The sequence below is a fragment of the Heliconius melpomene genome, chromosome 17, assembly GCF_056956725.1.
Source record: "Heliconius melpomene rosina isolate 202511_hmr_F chromosome 17, ASM5695672v1, whole genome shotgun sequence".
Taxonomy (NCBI): domain Eukaryota; kingdom Metazoa; phylum Arthropoda; class Insecta; order Lepidoptera; family Nymphalidae; genus Heliconius; species Heliconius melpomene.
In genome coordinates, this window is record NC_140405.1 from 4,972,645 (window position 1) to 4,991,479 (window position 18,835).

Genomic DNA, 18,835 nt, shown 5'->3' on the forward strand with positions numbered 1-18,835 from the left:
AGTTTACACGCATGGCGCTGGGTCATTCTAAACTCCAAAGTGACAAAAAATGTGACGATGTTTTTCAAGATGGCGTCGAAAAGTGACGATTTTTCTTAACATAACTGTAAGATTTCTTCCATACATAAAAAAATTACAAAATTATTAAAATAATATTGCAGCACATTAAAAAGTTTTGACGAGTCTAAGTTTTAACTCCTTCGGGACACGAGAATGCGTTGCTTTCTCTCAGATTTCTTTATATAATTTTAATATTATCATATTAATGTTCCATTTAAAACAAAACACTGCTGTCGATAATTTTTCGAAGGGGACCACGATACCTGTAGGAGCCACAATACTTCCTTCTATAATAAATAATAATTAATTTCGCCGAGTGGGAATCGAACCCACAAACATCGTGTTTACAGTCACACATTTGCGCCACTGCGCCACGACTATCTCATTTCAGTTGATATTCCTAATTGGCATAATATGTCTTGCTACTATTACTCTGTAGGCGCTCTAAAAACTATAACGTGTTTTTGTCAAAAATCCTTAATTTTAATATTTTATTAATACATTATACTTATTTAAAGAAAATACAAAAAATATAAGAAAATTAGTTAAATGCAAAAAATACACATATTAAAACTCTAAAACAGAGCATCGAACAATCCTATAATAAGTATTCAAATAGATACCTACGTAGATTATGTTTATGATATTTGTTTTTATATTTATTGTAAAGAAGTAAACCTATTGAACAATATATATGAGATACAGTATACTTACTTGTGGGCAGTCGTGAGCACAAGTGTGTAACTGTAAACAAGAATGATTGTGAGTTCGATCCCCACTCGGTGAAATGACGTATTTATTTATTTTTATATATTCATTTCTTCGCTCTGGTGTAGAGGAAAACACGCGGCCAGAAAAAAACGTTGAATTCCGCCACTTAGCAATGCCTCCAGAATTCGGCGGAAAATGAGGAACGGAGTGCCTTTACAATAAGTTCCCTCTGCCTACCCTGCTGTGTGTGGAATATAGTGCGAAACTGATTTTAATATACTTACATATTCAAAAAGTTAAGACTTCATAGCGTCGTTTGTATAATTTTAATGTAACAATTTTAAATTTTATCAAAGATTGTATTTCAACAAAAATAAATAGGTACAAATGATTATGCTACGTATTTACAACGTGATTAATCTTACTGGAATGCTTACACAAAGGAAACGATAGTAACTTTTAAAGGGTATATCTGTTTTTAAACCCTTAAAAATTTAAATCTTTGATAACAATAGCTCGCATTGTATTGGGCTGTGAGGCTGTGACTAATATAACCTTGTGACGTGTTAGTGTGGAAAGGAACGCCTACGTCTACAAACTGCTCCGCCCACCGCAAAAACTTAGTATAAAAAATATATTTTAACAACAAAAACAATATCTCACTTCAAACCATTACAATTACAAAGAAATGTCACAATAAAATTTAAAATAAATTCAAAACCCAAAAAACTAGAAAAGGCAAATTTACAGAAGCTGACATTGTACAAAAAAACTTAATAAATTCAACATTAAAAGTGTCTACAAAGCATGGTCAATAAGGCTTGGTGAGTCAAGTGTATCGCACCGTAGAAGTAGAGTAATATGAGGCTATGAGCGGTAATTGAGTTTGGCAGGATCAGCGAATTTCGCCTCCCGTCCGTGCGCGCGCGCCGCCTCACTTCGAACGCGAGCGCGAGAAGCACGGCCGCACCAGTGCGGAACACCAGACAAAGCCAGTGAACAAGTGTTGTGATTGTGGAATTCTGTGTTGCTTTATTCGTCTTCCTATATTCTGGTACGTCATTAAACTTAATTATAAAAACACTATTTCTTTTTAGTTTTAAATTCAAGAATTTAGATTGATATAATATATCTATAACTAATTAATCGGAAATGCAATGCAGACATTATTATCTCTGCAACACTAAACCAACAGTAGTAATAAACGAGAGTTTAATTATTTACATTTTTCATTTTATTGTAAACATTTTTGTATCAATGTTTATACGTTTACAATGTCCACGCAATTTTTTAAGTCGTTTTGATATTTCAAACATTGGATGCATTTTTTTGTGTGTAAATCTATCTAATTATAATTTCAAGAAATTACTTATACTTACTACTTTTAGAGAAAATTTTTATTCTATAATATATAATCTACACCCTTTAGATACTGTAATAGTTCAGATCTTGATGTTAATATAATTAGTTTGCAAAAATCGCTTACATTTGTCTTTACTCATCATTTAACATAAACGCTATGGAATTGGGCAATATAATAAACATATGTGGGTGTAAACATTGAAGTGGGACTTAACATACGTTGACTGGAGCCCTGAAGCAAGGTCGACGAGGCACGGGGGTGACGTCATTATATTTATGATGATGCCTCACATACGGGTCGACAAATGGATCTCGGCGCTGGAAGTAATTGAAAAAGTGGACTTGGTAGAGAACAAGTGCAATATTATATTTAAAGCGAGCAACGGCACTTCTAGTGCAGTTAAATATTTTTTTTATATTTATAGAGGTATCTATCTACCTGTACCAATACGAGAGACACTTTACGGTTGTAAAACTGGTTAGTCTAGACTCTAGGCATTGTAGCTTTAGCTCAATGATTGATATTGTTTATGTACTAACTGTGGTTAAAACTCAAGCAGTTAAAAGTCATGTAATGGCGTTTAAATATTTCTCAATATTAGCATCCGCTAAAATATTAATATTGGATAGGTATTTTGATGGATTTTATGGAATTTTTAATGGAATATTTACGTCATTTCAATACCATCTAAGTGAGCTCTAACAACTGTTGGATGCTTAATAATTAATTTGTTGAGTTATTTTGGTCATATAACGGGTTGCTAATTTAAAGAACACACTGCAGTTCTTTTAGGGACATTTGTTTTTTGTACAACGAAAATAATTTTTAATGACCCTTCGGTCTTCGGACTTGACTTCCATTCTATAATTGTAAAGTTATGAAAAGGAAGTCATGTTATATTTGTTGGAATTTAATTGTTCAAATAGTCAATTATTTGAATTAAAATACTTTATTTGACATTGAAACCCTAGACATACAAAACATTATCATCGATTTTACAAAATATGCGGGTACCTCTTAGTGTAGAGACGCTTTATCGAAAATTAGAATAAATTAAAATATAGTCAAGTTCGATTTCGTCTCATTTATAATTTATACTAAATAAGTTCTAGAATATTACTATAATACTACTATTTATTAAAATAATTTAAAATTATAATATAGGTACCTAAAACGTATAATACCTACATACGTCCCAACTTCAATTTGCTTATGAAAAAGATTAACGATCAACCGACGCGGCAATGAACTTTAAACTTAAAGATATATCGATAGGTGCCCTGTAAACTTTTTCAAGAACATTCACCAATAATCAATTTAAATAGATTGCATAGGTTACTATTTTCCCACACAACTTATGGAAGTATTTAAGTTGCGTACTTGTTTGCGGACACAAATTCGTAAATTATGTTCATACGAGTACGTCGATTGCTTATTCAGTGTGCTGGATGAAAGAGATGTTATAATGCATTCCAATGAAGGGAATTACGACTTCTTAAAGTAATAGATAGTAAAGTAGTTTTAATAAGCGACGTATCTAATTGAATGAAGTTATTATTTAATTATCTGATCAAAGACTTAAATTGGTTTCACAGTATGCAGAGGCAACCTACACTAGGTTCCCCATTTTCCCCCAAGAATTTCCGCCGAATTCTGGAGGCATTGCGTGTTGAGTGGCCTTCACGGCTGATAGTTATTTTAATAAATTTTTACAGCAAAATAAAAGATACTTATTACCTACAAAAATGAACGTTATGAACTAAGTTAGTACAATTTTCTCAATATACCGTTGTTTTTGTTATTAGACGTTACTTACCTATATTAATTTCACGACCGCAAGCCACATAACATAGAAACCTAATAATATAGATGCAATTGTCGACGATGACTACATTTCGCCCACATTGTCCACTATACTGTACCAAATAGGGATTGGAGAACAAAACATAATACGCTCTCGTTTGCCACATGCATACATTATCAACTTCCGTCACAGAAATCAATCAACAGTTACCAGTGTCTAACTAAATTTGGTACTTAGACTATTATCACTTCATACAATAACAACAATTTAGGTTGGTCCATAATAAGTCTTGCCATATTTGGTAGTGTGATCTAAAATTTACTAAAACTAAAAAAATATTAAATTAGCTTCACGCTGTATCCCGCACATATTAGGGAAGGGTGGGATCCTAGTGTTACGATACTCCGTTCTCCACTTTACGCCGAATTCTGAAGGCATTGCGTGTTGGGTGGCGAAACTCAACGCCTCGCTTTGCCTCGATATCAAAGCGACGAAATGAAAATATAATTTTTAAATCAATATTTCATTTCCTCAAATGGGGATCGAACCCACAATCAGTCGCGTTTGTGTTGCCACTGCGCCACGACTGCCCTCGATAATAAGTGTTTTCATATTTGGAAGTGTGAACTAAAATTTACTAAAAACAACATTATAAATATATTTTTCGCTTCCTCACTTTAAATTCAGTACAAAAAACAAGTCGGGTGAACAGATTTAAAAACAATACAAAATGAAAACACACGAAGCTACCAAATTCGTTGGATCTCCGTCGTGCGTGACGACAGATGGAAAGTGTTTAGCAAAGTTGCTTGGTAAAAATGTAGAGAAAACTATTATTTATAAAAAAAAATGTTAATCTAAAAACTGACGAAAAGACTTGACTCGTGATGCTCTAACGATTCAAAATAGAAACTTTGAACGGCGTTCACCCGCACTCCGGCGTATCGTAATCAGTATGTATGTTATTTAATATGATTTTTTATGGACTATAAATCATTTTGATATGGGGGTTCAGAGAATCGCTTATGGCATTGCAGTTACATGTATCACTTATAAAAATAATATTATACATATAAATATATCTAAACCTGTATAGACGGTAATATACACTGTACACGGTAGCAGTTACTTATTTAATTTTTCAAAGGATGTGGGTTCGATTCTCACTCTGGTAAAGAGGCAAAATTACACTCAACAAGCAATGCCTCTCGAATTTGGCGGAAAATCTTAACACTAGCTTAGCTCTGCCTACCCTGCTATGTACGAGATACAACATGAAGGTAAAAGTTTTAAATTATGAAACTATTAACGTGCATTAATATTATTTGAAAGTAATAATTAAATTAGGCTCAATAGTCAAATTGTGAATATCAGGTCTTTCATAGATGTTATTTTTTTATTGCAATAATGCGTTCTTAGTTTGTTCACAAAACCTATAGCTTCTTCTCGAACTTCCCAATGTGAATATACTAGCTTAGCCTTGCTAGCAGATTTCGCGCAGTGGTCTTAAATAGGAATAAGTACTTACAAAAAAGTAATCAAGTAAGGTTTTGTAACGTATCCCAAAAAATATCTATTAAGACCATTTCATGCATTAGTAGAATGTTGATACAATGCTTTCTTTCGAAAGTGTTTTAAAACGTAATCACATTGTACCTACCTAGCAAAGAAAATTAGAGGCAATGTTGACAAAAAACCTCGAACTACTCTGTGGAACGCGAGTCTAAATTGAAATATCGTGTGCGTAACGGAAGGCTTTTACTGTTTAGTTGGTCAAGTGCCGGATATGTGGCCACCATAACTAATTCCCACTGGATTTTTACCATACATTTATCAAAAAGATATATCTACTAGTATAGGCATGTACGAATTCTTGATTCCGAAGCGTATCGGATCTCAAAACAATTGAGTTTTAAATCTTTATTTGTAAAAGTTAGTCACGAAGTGCTGTCTCGATTATGCAGACAATAGCTTCATTTCATATACTCTTACTCTCTTTGCTCTTTCTTTTGTACTTCAAATATATCATTTAAGTCACCTTAAGCTCTATAATAATTATAATTACAGACAAAAATCAGAATTTTATAAATTAAGGAAATTTGGCTGAGTTCTTAATAATGTACCTAATCAAAATTATTTTAAATCCCCCTTTGCAAATTTAAAATAGCTTCTATTTTTAGACGTTTTTTTATACATACTTACCTTGTGTTGAAGTCGAAACCTACAACAATAGTGTTCAGATACGCTCGAACTGCGCCGTCTTATTTAAAGTATTCATTAAAACATTTTTTAATTACATATATATTCATATTTTTGTTTATTATGCATAAATTATTCAACGAAAATTATTCTTTAGACTATAAACCGAAGAATTAGGCAACCGTAACGAACTAACTAATATTAAATTATGTGTACTATAATATTTTTTATTATAGGTTATTACCATATACTTACCTACATACCTACAACCATAGGATAGCCTTAAATTGTCTTCCAAATATAAAACATAATATAATGTAAACAATTTATTTAATAGTGATTCATTTATATTTGCTGAGTAAAACACTTTATTTCTTCTTGTGCAACCTGTTCTCCCACACAATAACACGAATATGAAGTTTGTATAATAATTTATAAATTTCATCAGCAGCAATAATAATATTGCTTTTTAACGTAACATAAGGAATTAATTATTTTCAAGTAAACAATATCTAAGAACGAACGAACTGACTCTCCATAGTTTACTAAAAGTTTATTTTTTATTTTTTTCCATACTAGTGACCCACGTTGCTAGGTTACTTACTTTACTTCATTTCTTAAAATAACGACTCTACAATAATGTTATGTAAACATTGAATAATGATCCGACCGTGCGATCGAAATTTCAATATGCGTTCTGTGAAATTAATGATTTAACTCCACTCCTTAATAATTTCACAAGACTTATAATCTATATATATAAAAGGACTTGTCCTCACTGACTGAGGTAAGACGCACGCACAGCCTTAACCGCTGATGGTAGAAACGTGAAATTTGGACACATGTTTACATTCGTAATCTGGACATAGTGGATGTCCAGATTACGAAGGGACTTTGAAAATTTTCAACTCTAAAGGGGTAAAATAGGGGTTGAAAGTTTGTATGGAAAAAAATTTAAATCGGCACCGATTTTTATAAAATTTTAAATTTAGATTCTTAAAAGTATTTAATTGAACACGTGTTTCATCGTTTTCTAGAATTCTCCCTCTAAGGGTGCAAATAAGGGGTCGAAAGTTTGTATGGAAAAATTCTTAAATCGCCACCGATTTTTATAAAATTTGAAATTTAGACTCTTAAAAATATTTCATCGAACACATGTTTCATGGGTTATTAGAATTCACCCCTAAAAACGCAAGCGAAGCTGCGCGCGTCCGCTAGTAATAAATAATTAGCTTCACGCTGTATCCCGCACACAGCAGGGTAGGCAGAGGGAACCTTGTGTTAAGACACCCCACTTTCTGCCGAATTCTGGATTGCGTGTTGAGTGGCAGAACTCAACGCCGTGTTTTGTCTCAACACACTAATGCCATGTTAACTTGGAAACTATAGGTTGGTTGCAGGTAACCTACACATAAGATATGAATTTCATTTACAATGTCAAAAGGTACAATGAATATTTATGTTATCTAAATGAGTAATAGGTAGCTTATTAGAGATCTAATATAAAATTTTCAATTGCAGTAGTCGTTAACGGAAGTGACACGATTCTATTTTTCTATTGAGCTTTCTCATTTGTGGTCATTAAAAATGCATTTGTATTACGCACATACATTAAACACTCTGTTAACGAAAAATGTTCGAAAATAAATAAATAATAATAGTGATGGTTACTCAGACATGGATGGATGGATGGATAATGAACGCCTTCCAAAGGACTGGGTTCTTTTGAACCCGAGCAATATTTAAGAAAATAATAATAATAATAATATATTTTAAAAGTGCTTGGCAGCCTTTTATCTGGTGGCAACAAGGTGCGTGCTTTCAACGGTTGGGTTATGCCGCTTTTAGCCTATACTTTTGGCATTGTAAGATGGACACAGACTGAGTTAGACTCCGTAGATCGCCAAATACGTAAATTGTTGACGACATACCGAATGCACCATCCGCGTTCGTCTGTAATGAGACTGTATATCCCGCGTAAGTGTGGAGGTCGTGGCTTTTTGAATGTCAAGAACCTCCATAACCACGAGGTATGCAGTCTTAGAGAATATTTTCTCAAGATTGACGTGGATATGCACAAGGATGTGGTAACAGTTGACAAAGGCCTTACTCCTCTTTCCTTGGGCAAAGAGAACTGGCGTCGGCCTGTAATACTTACTACATCTGATCGCATGGCTGTATGGAAGAGCAAGGAGCTGCATGGTAGATTCCATAGAGCCCTAGTGGGCCAGGACGTGGATACTGTTTCATCATTATCTTGGTTACAGTTCGGGGATCTTTTCGGAGAAACTGAAGGTTTTGTCTGTGCAATTATGGACGAAGTTATCAAGACACGGAACTACCAGAGACATATTATGAAAGATGGCACTATCGACATCTGCCGGGCGTGTCATCGACCTGGGGAGTCCCTCAGACATATTGTCTCTGGTTGTTCTCATCTTGCTAATGGCGAGTATTTGCATAGACACAATCAAGTAGCCAAGATAATACACCAGCAACTTGCTCTTCAATATGGCCTTGTAGAATTGGAGGTGCCTTACTACAGGTACAATCCCATGTCTGTTCTTGAAAATAGCTGTGCTTTGCTCTACTGGGATCGGTCTATTATTACTGACAGGTATATTGTTGCCAATAGACCTGATATAGTACTAGTAGACCGAGCGGCGCGCCGCGCAGTGATTGTTGACGTTACTATCCCACATGATGAAAATCTCGTGAAGGCCGAAAAAGAAAAACAATCTAAATATTTGGACCTAGCCCATGAGATTACCGCCATGTGGGATGTCAATGCGACTATCATTGTGCCGATAGTGGTTTCGGTTAACGGTTTAATAGCGAAAAGCCTCGACCAACACCTTAAGAGGCTATCGCTTAGCTGTTGGATCAAGAACCGGATACAGAAGGCAGTAATACTTGAGACGGCACGTATTGTGCGGAGGTTCCTCTCTCTGGAGCCCTAGCCACCGATGGCTTGGACCCTTGTCCCGCCCTCGGAAGTGTGGTTTTTTATATTTTTAAATGTATCTTTTTTATAATAATTTATATTTAAAAATGTAAAATTGATTCGCTTATTTAATAAAAGTATATTCTATTGACTATTTTAAACAGCTAAGAGGCGTGGTCATAGATTGTTTAGTTTAGTGGTCTTGAACCAATGTAGACTAATGGGCACACATTTTGTTCTAAATAGATAAAAGAAATATATATAAATATTATTGCAATAATTACATACATATCTGTATCTGCAAATATAAATTCTTGATTGATTCTTTATCGTCACTATCAAGTAGGTACTTTAATTGACATAAATAGGTAATAGGTATATTTCTACACATAAGGACTCAATGCGGCATTGTTAATCGATATCGATAGATAATTTGAAACATATTATTATCTAAACCAGTCGTGATGTAGGGGCGACTATAAACGCGACAGGTTATGGGTTCGATTCTCACTCGAGGAAAAAAAAAATGTAATTATTCCATTTCCTTGTCTGGTACGCGGCATTCAGGCACGCCACTCAACACACAATGCCTCCAGAATTCAGCAGAAAATGGGAAACTTAAGTGTCTTAATAGGAACGGAGTGTCTTAAGGTTCCCAGGTTCCCTCTGCCTACACGCAGCATATAATATTATGTCATAAAAAAATAATATTTAAATTCTTAAAGATTCTTGGGTTTTATCTTTGATATGTCAGTGTTATTATAATATTAACGAGAACGCTCATCAGTAATGTTAGAGTGGTCTATGTTTAATTAATAAATCAAACACCATGACGCCTTAAATAAACACACCAAGTATTTGAGTTTGCTAAAAGATAAATGGGTTATGATTAAAGTGCTACTTGTAAGTTTTATAGGAAAGTTGAGAATATTTTTGTGTATGCGTCAATTCAAAAGAAGCGTGGTATTGCTTCGAGGTATTGCTTCGAGGCAAAGTTGCATGAGTTGAAATGGAGTTCAAATCTCTTGTATTTGTTGTAATGTTCAAATTCGACTAGATATATCGTGGCGTTTAGTTTCGCCACCAAATATAGGCTTTTTTGTAAGTGACAATTTAAGAGGAGTAGATTGTAGTTAAGGCCGTCGTGACGCAGCGGCAAAAGGGTGTGACTGTAACGCGACGGTTGCGGGGTCGATCCCCATTCGAGGAAGTGAAATATTAAGACAAGCAACGCCTCCAGAATTCGGCGGAAAGTGGGTAACGGAGTGTCTTAACACTAGTTGTATCTGCCTGCCCTGCTGTGTGCGGGATACAGCATGAAGCTGAGTGTTTTATTTAATTACATTTCCGTACACATTTTAAATATAAAATCAAAGGAAATACAGGATGTAAAAACTAATACTGTATTTTCGTAATACACTTGTTGCCGCGTTCGTGCTCTAATGAATGTCTTAGAAATAGCTATAAGTGGCCGATCATCAGATACAAGTCACGCCTCTAAACACAATGTACCTATTGTAAGAGCAGATTTTTTGACACACCCGCCTAAGATTTGAAAAAAACTAAAGTCAATTTATTAAATAATTGTACCAAAACTAAACTAACGTTAAATTTGTATATATAAACGCATAAGTAGATTTTTCTTTTTTTTTTTCATCTTCACACTATCACATATGCCACATGTAGCAGGGTGGGCAGAGAGTTAAGACATTCATTCCCTACTTTCCACCGCGCTTTGACTCGATATCAGAGTGAAGAAATTAAAATATTAAATATTTCATTGCCTCGAGTGGGAATCGAGCCTACAATCTATCGACACACGATTGTGCCCGTGCGCCAAGACTGACCTCAATGTACGTGCACAGTTATATCCGTAAATAAATATTATATTAACATATTAACATCTTAAAAAACACAAGTTATTTTTAATGTAAATTTCAATATGTTTAAAGTAAATTTCAATGATTTAGAGGTAGTATTGGACAATGGACGATCTAACAAAAGAGAACGCAGCTTTATTGTTGTTTTCAACATGTGTAGCGTCTCATTGCTTTAGTGCTCCGACGACCGGCAGTGAATACTGTAAATAAATCGCTTCTTTAAACATTCCATTTTGATCTCTCTTCTAGAATAGACGCCAGGTATGAGGCTACTCATGACGTAAGGAGACAAGCTTGTGACTGTAAACGCAATAGGTCGTGGGTTCGATTCCCAATCAAGGAAGTTAAATATTTTCATTTCTTCCCTCTGGTGTATAGAAAAAAAGCGCGGCTTTGAATTCCACCACTCAACACGCATTGCCTCCAAAATTTGGTGGTAAGTGGAAAACGGAGAGTTTGGTATTAAAGCCTACCCGTTTAAGTGAGGTATTAGATGAAAGGACTCTGGCTAAGTTAAGCTTGAATTTCGGAAAAAGCTCGAGACCTCCAATTTTTACAACGATGTATTCATTAAACACGATGTATTCATATTTACTATCCGTTCGATAATCATATTTCTGCAATATTTATTACACAATAGCTTAGATAGAAAATAATGGTCTAACCACCGAGGACGCAAAAGATCGTGTAAAGTGGAGTAGGTTGAGTAGGAAGGCAGACCCTGGTAATAGCCGGGATTAATGCCAGGAAGAAGAAGAAGAAGAAGAAGTTTAGATAGAAAATATAAAATTATAACCTCGTATCTACGAGCAATCACATAACAGTGAAAGAATAAAGTAAAGGGACTTAGCATAAAACAAATATCATAATAATAAATGATTCCTTTTTTTCTGTCGATTGATATATTTTTCTTGAGACCTGCCAAAATTTAGAATATTTTTAATAAAACTTCTACTTGTCACGTCGTCACGTACCTAGTACCTAACTACTCCGTTCTATAGGGTAAAACCCGGATAGTTGCCTCGGACGGATACTTGCCTCAGTTTCAAATGCTCTATGTTAGACGTGTTTACAGTGTTTCTTTTTTATCATAATAAGAAGCGTCCCCCGCGTAGGCCTCGGTGCCGCATCAGCTGTCGAAGTAGGTGCACGAGTTTTGTCCGTGTGAGTAAAAATCTTCCGCGATGATACTTTGACGAGCGTCAGAATTATATTGGCAAGTAATCTCCGTTAAATATAATTATAACTAATTGCGGTTTCAGTAAAATAATTATTTCTTTGATTGCATTAGAGTTTAAATTGCACTGTAATAAACGTTTTCTTGTTAAATATGTTTTATTTGTTTTGTAAATAAAAAGGGCAAGTATCCGTATCAAAAAGGATAGTTGCCTTACTGTCTTTTGCGGATTGTTGCCCTGGGGCAACTATCCGTAACTACACATTTTAACGAGCAAACAGATTTTTTTCTTAGTTATATTTTTATTGGGCTTTACTATAGTTTATCTTAAATAAAATAAATTCTCAACAGCAAAATGCCTCGCAAGTATAAACGAAAGCCAGACGTGGTGCCGTGCCACATCAGCTGGACAGAAGATAGCTTAGCACTTGCGTTCGAAGATCTAAATAAAAAACAAAAAAGTATCAACGAAATATCCCGGATTTATGGCATATCCTCTCGAACCTTAAGAAATTCAAAATAGCAATATCAATTAGCAAATTTGTTGGAATTTCAAAAAAATGAAATTCCAACAAAGAAGTTAAAGTTGATAATTATTGTGTAGAATGTTTTGAAAATTATAATTTAACTAAATCAAAATCAGATTGGATACAATGTGAGATGTGTCGAATGTGGTTGCATGAAACTTGTACAACATTCAAAAACCATTGCATGAGATGTGGCAAATTGAAAACCTTGGCTTCTGGTAATAATCAATACTAATGCCAAAGTTATTCCCATAATTATTTTTAATATTTAAGATAAATACTAATATTTAATTATTTTTTTAAATTAAAAAATTACATGTTCAAATTTAAAATTTTAAAACCTTAGTACTTTTAAGTGTTGTTTAGAAGAGTCTATTTTGTCGTAATTTTATAATTATATTGACTTTGATTAATACTTAATGAAAGATTGTGTTCAATAACAAAAAATGATTACTTAAATTAATATAAGTTCGTTTTTATTTGAAAAAAAAATAGACAGGCAAGTATCCCCCGAACCATTTTTAACGTTAGGCTAGTATCCGCCATAGTAGGCAACTATCCCCTTTTTTAGAGGCCACGTAAAACAGGCTGTACTCAAAATTAATAATATTTATATTTGAAAAAATTGGCTAAGTTAGAAGATTAATATACTATGTTTAAGAACACACATTGAATAGGTAATGTAGTGGTATACATTTCTAACAAAAGAGCTTTTTCAAAAAGTGGGGCAACTATCCGGGTTTTACCCTATAATAACAACTTTAAATAATTATTCATTTAAAAGATCTCATACAATTATGTCATACTAATGACCCAATCTCAAGGCGAAGCTTAGTCATGGTATACACTAGTGAGCTAAAGACAAATATTTTTCTTTATAATCCGAAAACCGTGGCAAATGGAAGAACCGAACATAAATTGCGCTCACACGATATTATTTCTGAAGGCAATTTAATTGGTTTTTGTTAGTAATTTCATATTTCAATCATTTATGTACGTTTTGTGGGATAGATGTTTTCGGTAAACAAATATTTTTTACATATGTAACTAAGTAATTATGTGAAAAATATTTTTGTTTACCAAAGACAGAAAAAGATGCCAGACTGTCAGAAATTTCTGAGTTTAATCTGCACTCATTTATTTACATACATAAAAGAAAGAAAATTGTGTTAGAAGCCAAAACAATCGTTATTTAATTTTTACGTGTTGAGTGGCGAAACTCAACGCCGCGATAAAATATATTGTTCGAAAATTGATACATTATAAATAATTGTTTTATTGAATTGGTTGAAACTTTAGCCTTCAATGTAAGTAGATGTAGCGTTTAAAGTGATATTGTTATAACAACTATCATGATTCATTAGTTTATAGGTAGCTACATCAAAGCTGCGATACACCGTACAACGACGTTGTTTTCAAACTTCATTAATACTTCACTTATTAAATTATACTGTAATAAAATCGCATTTGAGTTACAGAATCGACGGTTATTCTTTAAATATAAGGTTCATTTTGTACCTACGAGCGAGTAGAATAAAAGCCTCAGTTTCTCAATTAAATAGTAACATAATGAGAACTCAAATGGGAGCAATTACTTGGTGCTAGTGGCAGCGTGCTCTCCGGAAATCGTATTAATTATACGGCGCTAAGAGAAATTCAGAATAATTACAAGTTCATTGTACTTCACACTCATATTGTATTTCATTATACGAGATGACCAAACTGTTTTTATTTATCAATTTGATCTATTAACCGTTGTTTATAAATAAAGAAAAAATTGTACGAGGCTTTGTTTCTTTTCTTCTCTTATTCTGAAGCCTACTTCTAAATTTTTTCCAGAAATGATAAATTTTATATTAAATAATAAGTTTAGATGTTATTAATTTACCAAATATTTATATTGCAGTAGCTAAAAGGATAAACATCGTTATAATTATGTTATCCAGTGTGTAACATGGATTTATAAAGGCATTGCATCTGGTAGTTCTAAAGATTAACGACGAGATAATAACTATCTTTTGCTAACGATACGAGATTCTCACACGTGTTTACTTTACTGTTTAGCGCAGTTATGGGCATTTACTGACGCCGCAGTACAGTAGGATTAGAGCCCATCTAAAATCCCTTTACACATTTCTCTTACAAACTATTCGTTTACAATATTTTCGACACATACTTGTTAGAATAATTGAATTGAATTGTTTGATTGCAGTAATTACTCGTACTCGCAGTATAATAAATTGCACGTAATGATCAATAGCGTTAATCAAATAATTGTAACTTTAATAAGATAATTGAATGACCTAAATAAAGCAACAACACTGTTTCTTTACAGATGCCAGTGTGTCATGAGACATGACACGGGACAGTTACGAGATGAACACTAACCGGTTGTCTCGGGGTGGATCCCTCTTCGGTACCGATCCACAAGTACAACTGAGAACAGCACTTCGTAATAACGACTTTGCAACATTCAAGAAACTCGTGAGCTATGGTGCAGTAGATCTCAAACATGTATACCAATATCCAGACTATAAAACGTGCCTTGATCTAGCTGTTTCGGATCCTCAAAAGGTTGAATTTGTAAAGTTACTTTTACAACATGAAGTAGAAGTTAATGATATCAACGAGACTCATGGAGCAGCACCTATACATTTTGCTGTTGAAAATGGTAATATTGAGGCTTTAAATATTTTATTAGAAGATGACAGAATAGATGTGAGTCTTAAAAGCAAAGGAAATACAGCTTTGTTAATGGCAATAAAAAAGATTCAAGATTTAGATGATGACCGTGAACATGAATTAGGTGTATTTGAAGAAATGATTGAAAAACTTTTAAAAGCTGGTTGTAATGCTAATTCCCCCGACTCCAGAGGTGTTACTCCTGTTTATTCTGCAGCAAAACAAGGTCTTGAACGAGTTGTGACATATATTCTAGATTATTCAGCTGATCCCGTAGACTTAGACACTTATAAAGATATTCGTGGTAGAACTGCTAGATATTACCTAAAAGAAGCTTTTCCACATTTGCTGGCAAAATTTGATTCCCAATCAGAAATAGAAGAAATCATTGACGTTGATAAGCTTTTTATGTATTTAAGTAGGCATGAAGAAGACAGCTTTATAAGAGATTTTTCAAAACTTATAAAAAAAACTGAAGTTAGATCAGTATTAGCAGCTAACAATGGTATGAATACTATGTTACAACTTTCAGTTGATAAAGGGTTTGAAAAAGTTGTGTTTTTGTTATTAAAGTCTGGAGCTGATCCGAATGCAACATGCTCCGGTAACAAAATTTCTCCTATAGCTATAGCATGCCGTAATGGATATTGTAAAATACTCAAAATGTTTATTGACAACGAATCTACACTATTTGACGCAGTTAACAACGAGTCTCTAATACAAATCACAGTAAAAGGTATGCGTTCGGCTTTACAGGGTCCGAAAGTCGACTTCAAAGGTTGTTTAGATTTATTGTTGAAGCACCCTAAAATGAACATTAATATCAATCATCAAGATATTAAAGACAATACTGCTTTACATTATGCTGCTAGAAATGGAGACAGTGAGACAGTCTTAGAATTGCTTAGAAAGGGAGCTTGTATTGGATTATATAATAAATTCAATGAACCGCCCTTAGCAGACATAAACGCTAAAACACTTGAAACATTCCTTGATGAATGTATTACGTCAAACAGCGAACGACCCAGTGACGACGATTACGAAATTCACATTAAGTACAGTTTTCTGGTATATCCTAATAATTCTCTAGAAAATGAATTATGCAAAGTCCCATTAATGGAAAATTGTAATAACAACAACAGTACATTGAATGAATTCGACACCATATTAGCTCCAGAAACGGAAGCGTTACTTTATATGACAAGAAATGAAGAATTACGACCACTTCTTAAGCATCCTGTGATCACGAGTTTCCTTTATCTTAAATGGCAAAGAATAAGTAGCCTTTTTTACGCAAATATAACCTTTTATTCACTTCTGTGGTTGTGCCTGATTTTATACATAATATTGGGATACGGAGTTGAAAAACACCTATCAGACTCAATAAACGCTCTGAATGTTATAACACGTATAGGAGCAATAATTGGATTAGTCCTTTTGATAATAAGAGAACTGTTTCAACTGCTGGTGTCACCGACACGATACTTGCAAAGCATTGAAAACTGGATGGAGATAGCATTAATATTTGTAACAGCTACTATTTTGAGTTACGGTGACGCAGAAGAGCCAACAAAACAACAGCTATCTGCAGTAGCTATCCTTTTATCGTCCGCAGAACTAGTCTTACTTATTGGTCAATTTCCAACACTATCAACAAACATCGTTATGTTGAAAACTGTTTCATGGAATTTCTTCAAATTCTTGCTTTGGTATTGTATTTTAATAATAGCCTTTGCCTTAAGTTTCTATACATTATTTAGGAAAGATACTGAAGACGAGGACCAAAAACCACCAAACCCCAATACTGGTCAAGAGGAAGAGGAGGAAGAAGATTTCTTCTTGGACCCAGGAAGATCACTTTTTAAAACAATCGTTATGTTGACGGGTGAATTTGACGCCGGATCTATTAAGTTCAGTACATTCCCAGTTACGAGTCATATTATATTTATTGTATTTGTATTTATGATTCCAATAGTATTGTTTAATTTATTGAATGGCTTAGCTGTTAGTGATACCCAAGAGATCAGAGCGGATGCAGAGCTAGTAGGACACATATCTCGCGTTAAGCTTATATCATATTTTGAGAGCGTGCTTATTGGAAAAGTATATACCAAGCCGCTTAAATGCTGGTCGTGGTTGCCACAGTACCTTCAAAACTTAAATATGATTAAACCCCAAATGATATGCATAAAACCATTCGCTAGAAGAATTAGCTTGTTCCCTTTCTTTTTGCCCAAGTATCGAATAATTGTTAAGCCTAATCAAGATAATAAAATCGAAATTCCACATGCGGAACCTCTCGGAAAATTTGGAGATGATTACGAGGATATAGAGAGTGGTAAATGTTGTTTTGAACGCTGTCAAGCGTACAGGCTGGAGAGGAAAATCGTAAAGAATGCTAAAATCATAATTAGTAAAAGGAATTACGTATCAGAATTTAATGAAATTAACGACAAGCTTTCACAATACGAAACAAAACTTGCGAGTATTGAAAACACGTTAAAAGAAATTCTACAAAAGTTTAAGTGATCATGGATAATTGTTTTTATATATATTGAAATATTTTATTATAAAAATTAATTGATAACTTAAAATACTTATATACAATTTATATTTATATCGACGTAACACAAAACAATAAGTTAGGTACATCATATTATAGATTCTTTTACTTTTAGTATGTTTCTACGAATGCATTTTAGAGTCAGATAAATAAAAATTAAAAAAAATATATAATTTTATATATTATAAAATTGATTAGTTGATAATATAATTAATTGATTATTATATAAAATCATGATAATATTCCTACATGTAAATAAGACCACTGTTGAGTAAAATAATAGAATAAGTGTATTTGTATTTTTCTATTTACAGTGTTGTTGAAAAGAAAAAAAAGTTGGTAATTTATTCTAAACAAAAATATATCTATTTAAAATATTTTATATTTGGCCAGTCTAATAAACGAGGTGTCTACGCTACGCCATTAGACATGTTGTTGGGGCGAAAAGTAAAATACTCATTTACACCGTAATGTTTTTTCTGCCCTTGAATTTAAATGTGATAGATGTGTAAAAATTATGAAGTTATTTTTTTTGAATTTGTTTTATTTGTAAACATATTAAAATTTAATTTTAAGAACATTTTAAATTTATGAAATTAAGTGAAACGTAATATAGTAATTTTAATTCTATTCCAGAATACAATTGGTTATATTGCTAGAAATATATAATAATAAAATCAGTTTTGGTTTTTCTTTTGATTCTATTAAGACAATTTTCTTTTTATGTTTAAGCAAAATTTGTATTTATTGTTTATACGATACAAGACATGCAGGACGGTCGACACTCGTGGCCGTTCCGAAGTTAGGCTATAAACTAAGCCTAACTCGGGAAGAAAATAATGAAAAGTAAGAAAAATCCTAAAATCATATCTGTGCAATCCACACCTAACTTTAGGCACGACTCGCCGTCCGTACTGTTAGATTT

General features: G+C 33.4%; 1 protein-coding gene across 1 annotated transcript; it reads left to right on the forward strand.

The window, feature by feature from the left end:
• Window positions 1-1,683: 1,683 nt before the first annotated feature.
• LOC146529951 (transient receptor potential cation channel protein painless-like) lies at window positions 1,684-18,590 on the forward strand. Its single transcript, XM_085200101.1, has 2 exons — window positions 1,684-1,825; window positions 15,001-18,590. The coding sequence occupies exon 2, from the start codon at window positions 15,021-15,023 to the stop codon at window positions 17,874-17,876; it is 2,856 nt and encodes a 951-aa protein (XP_085056227.1). The 5' UTR covers window positions 1,684-1,825; window positions 15,001-15,020; the 3' UTR covers window positions 17,877-18,590.
• Window positions 18,591-18,835: the final 245 nt, after the last annotated feature.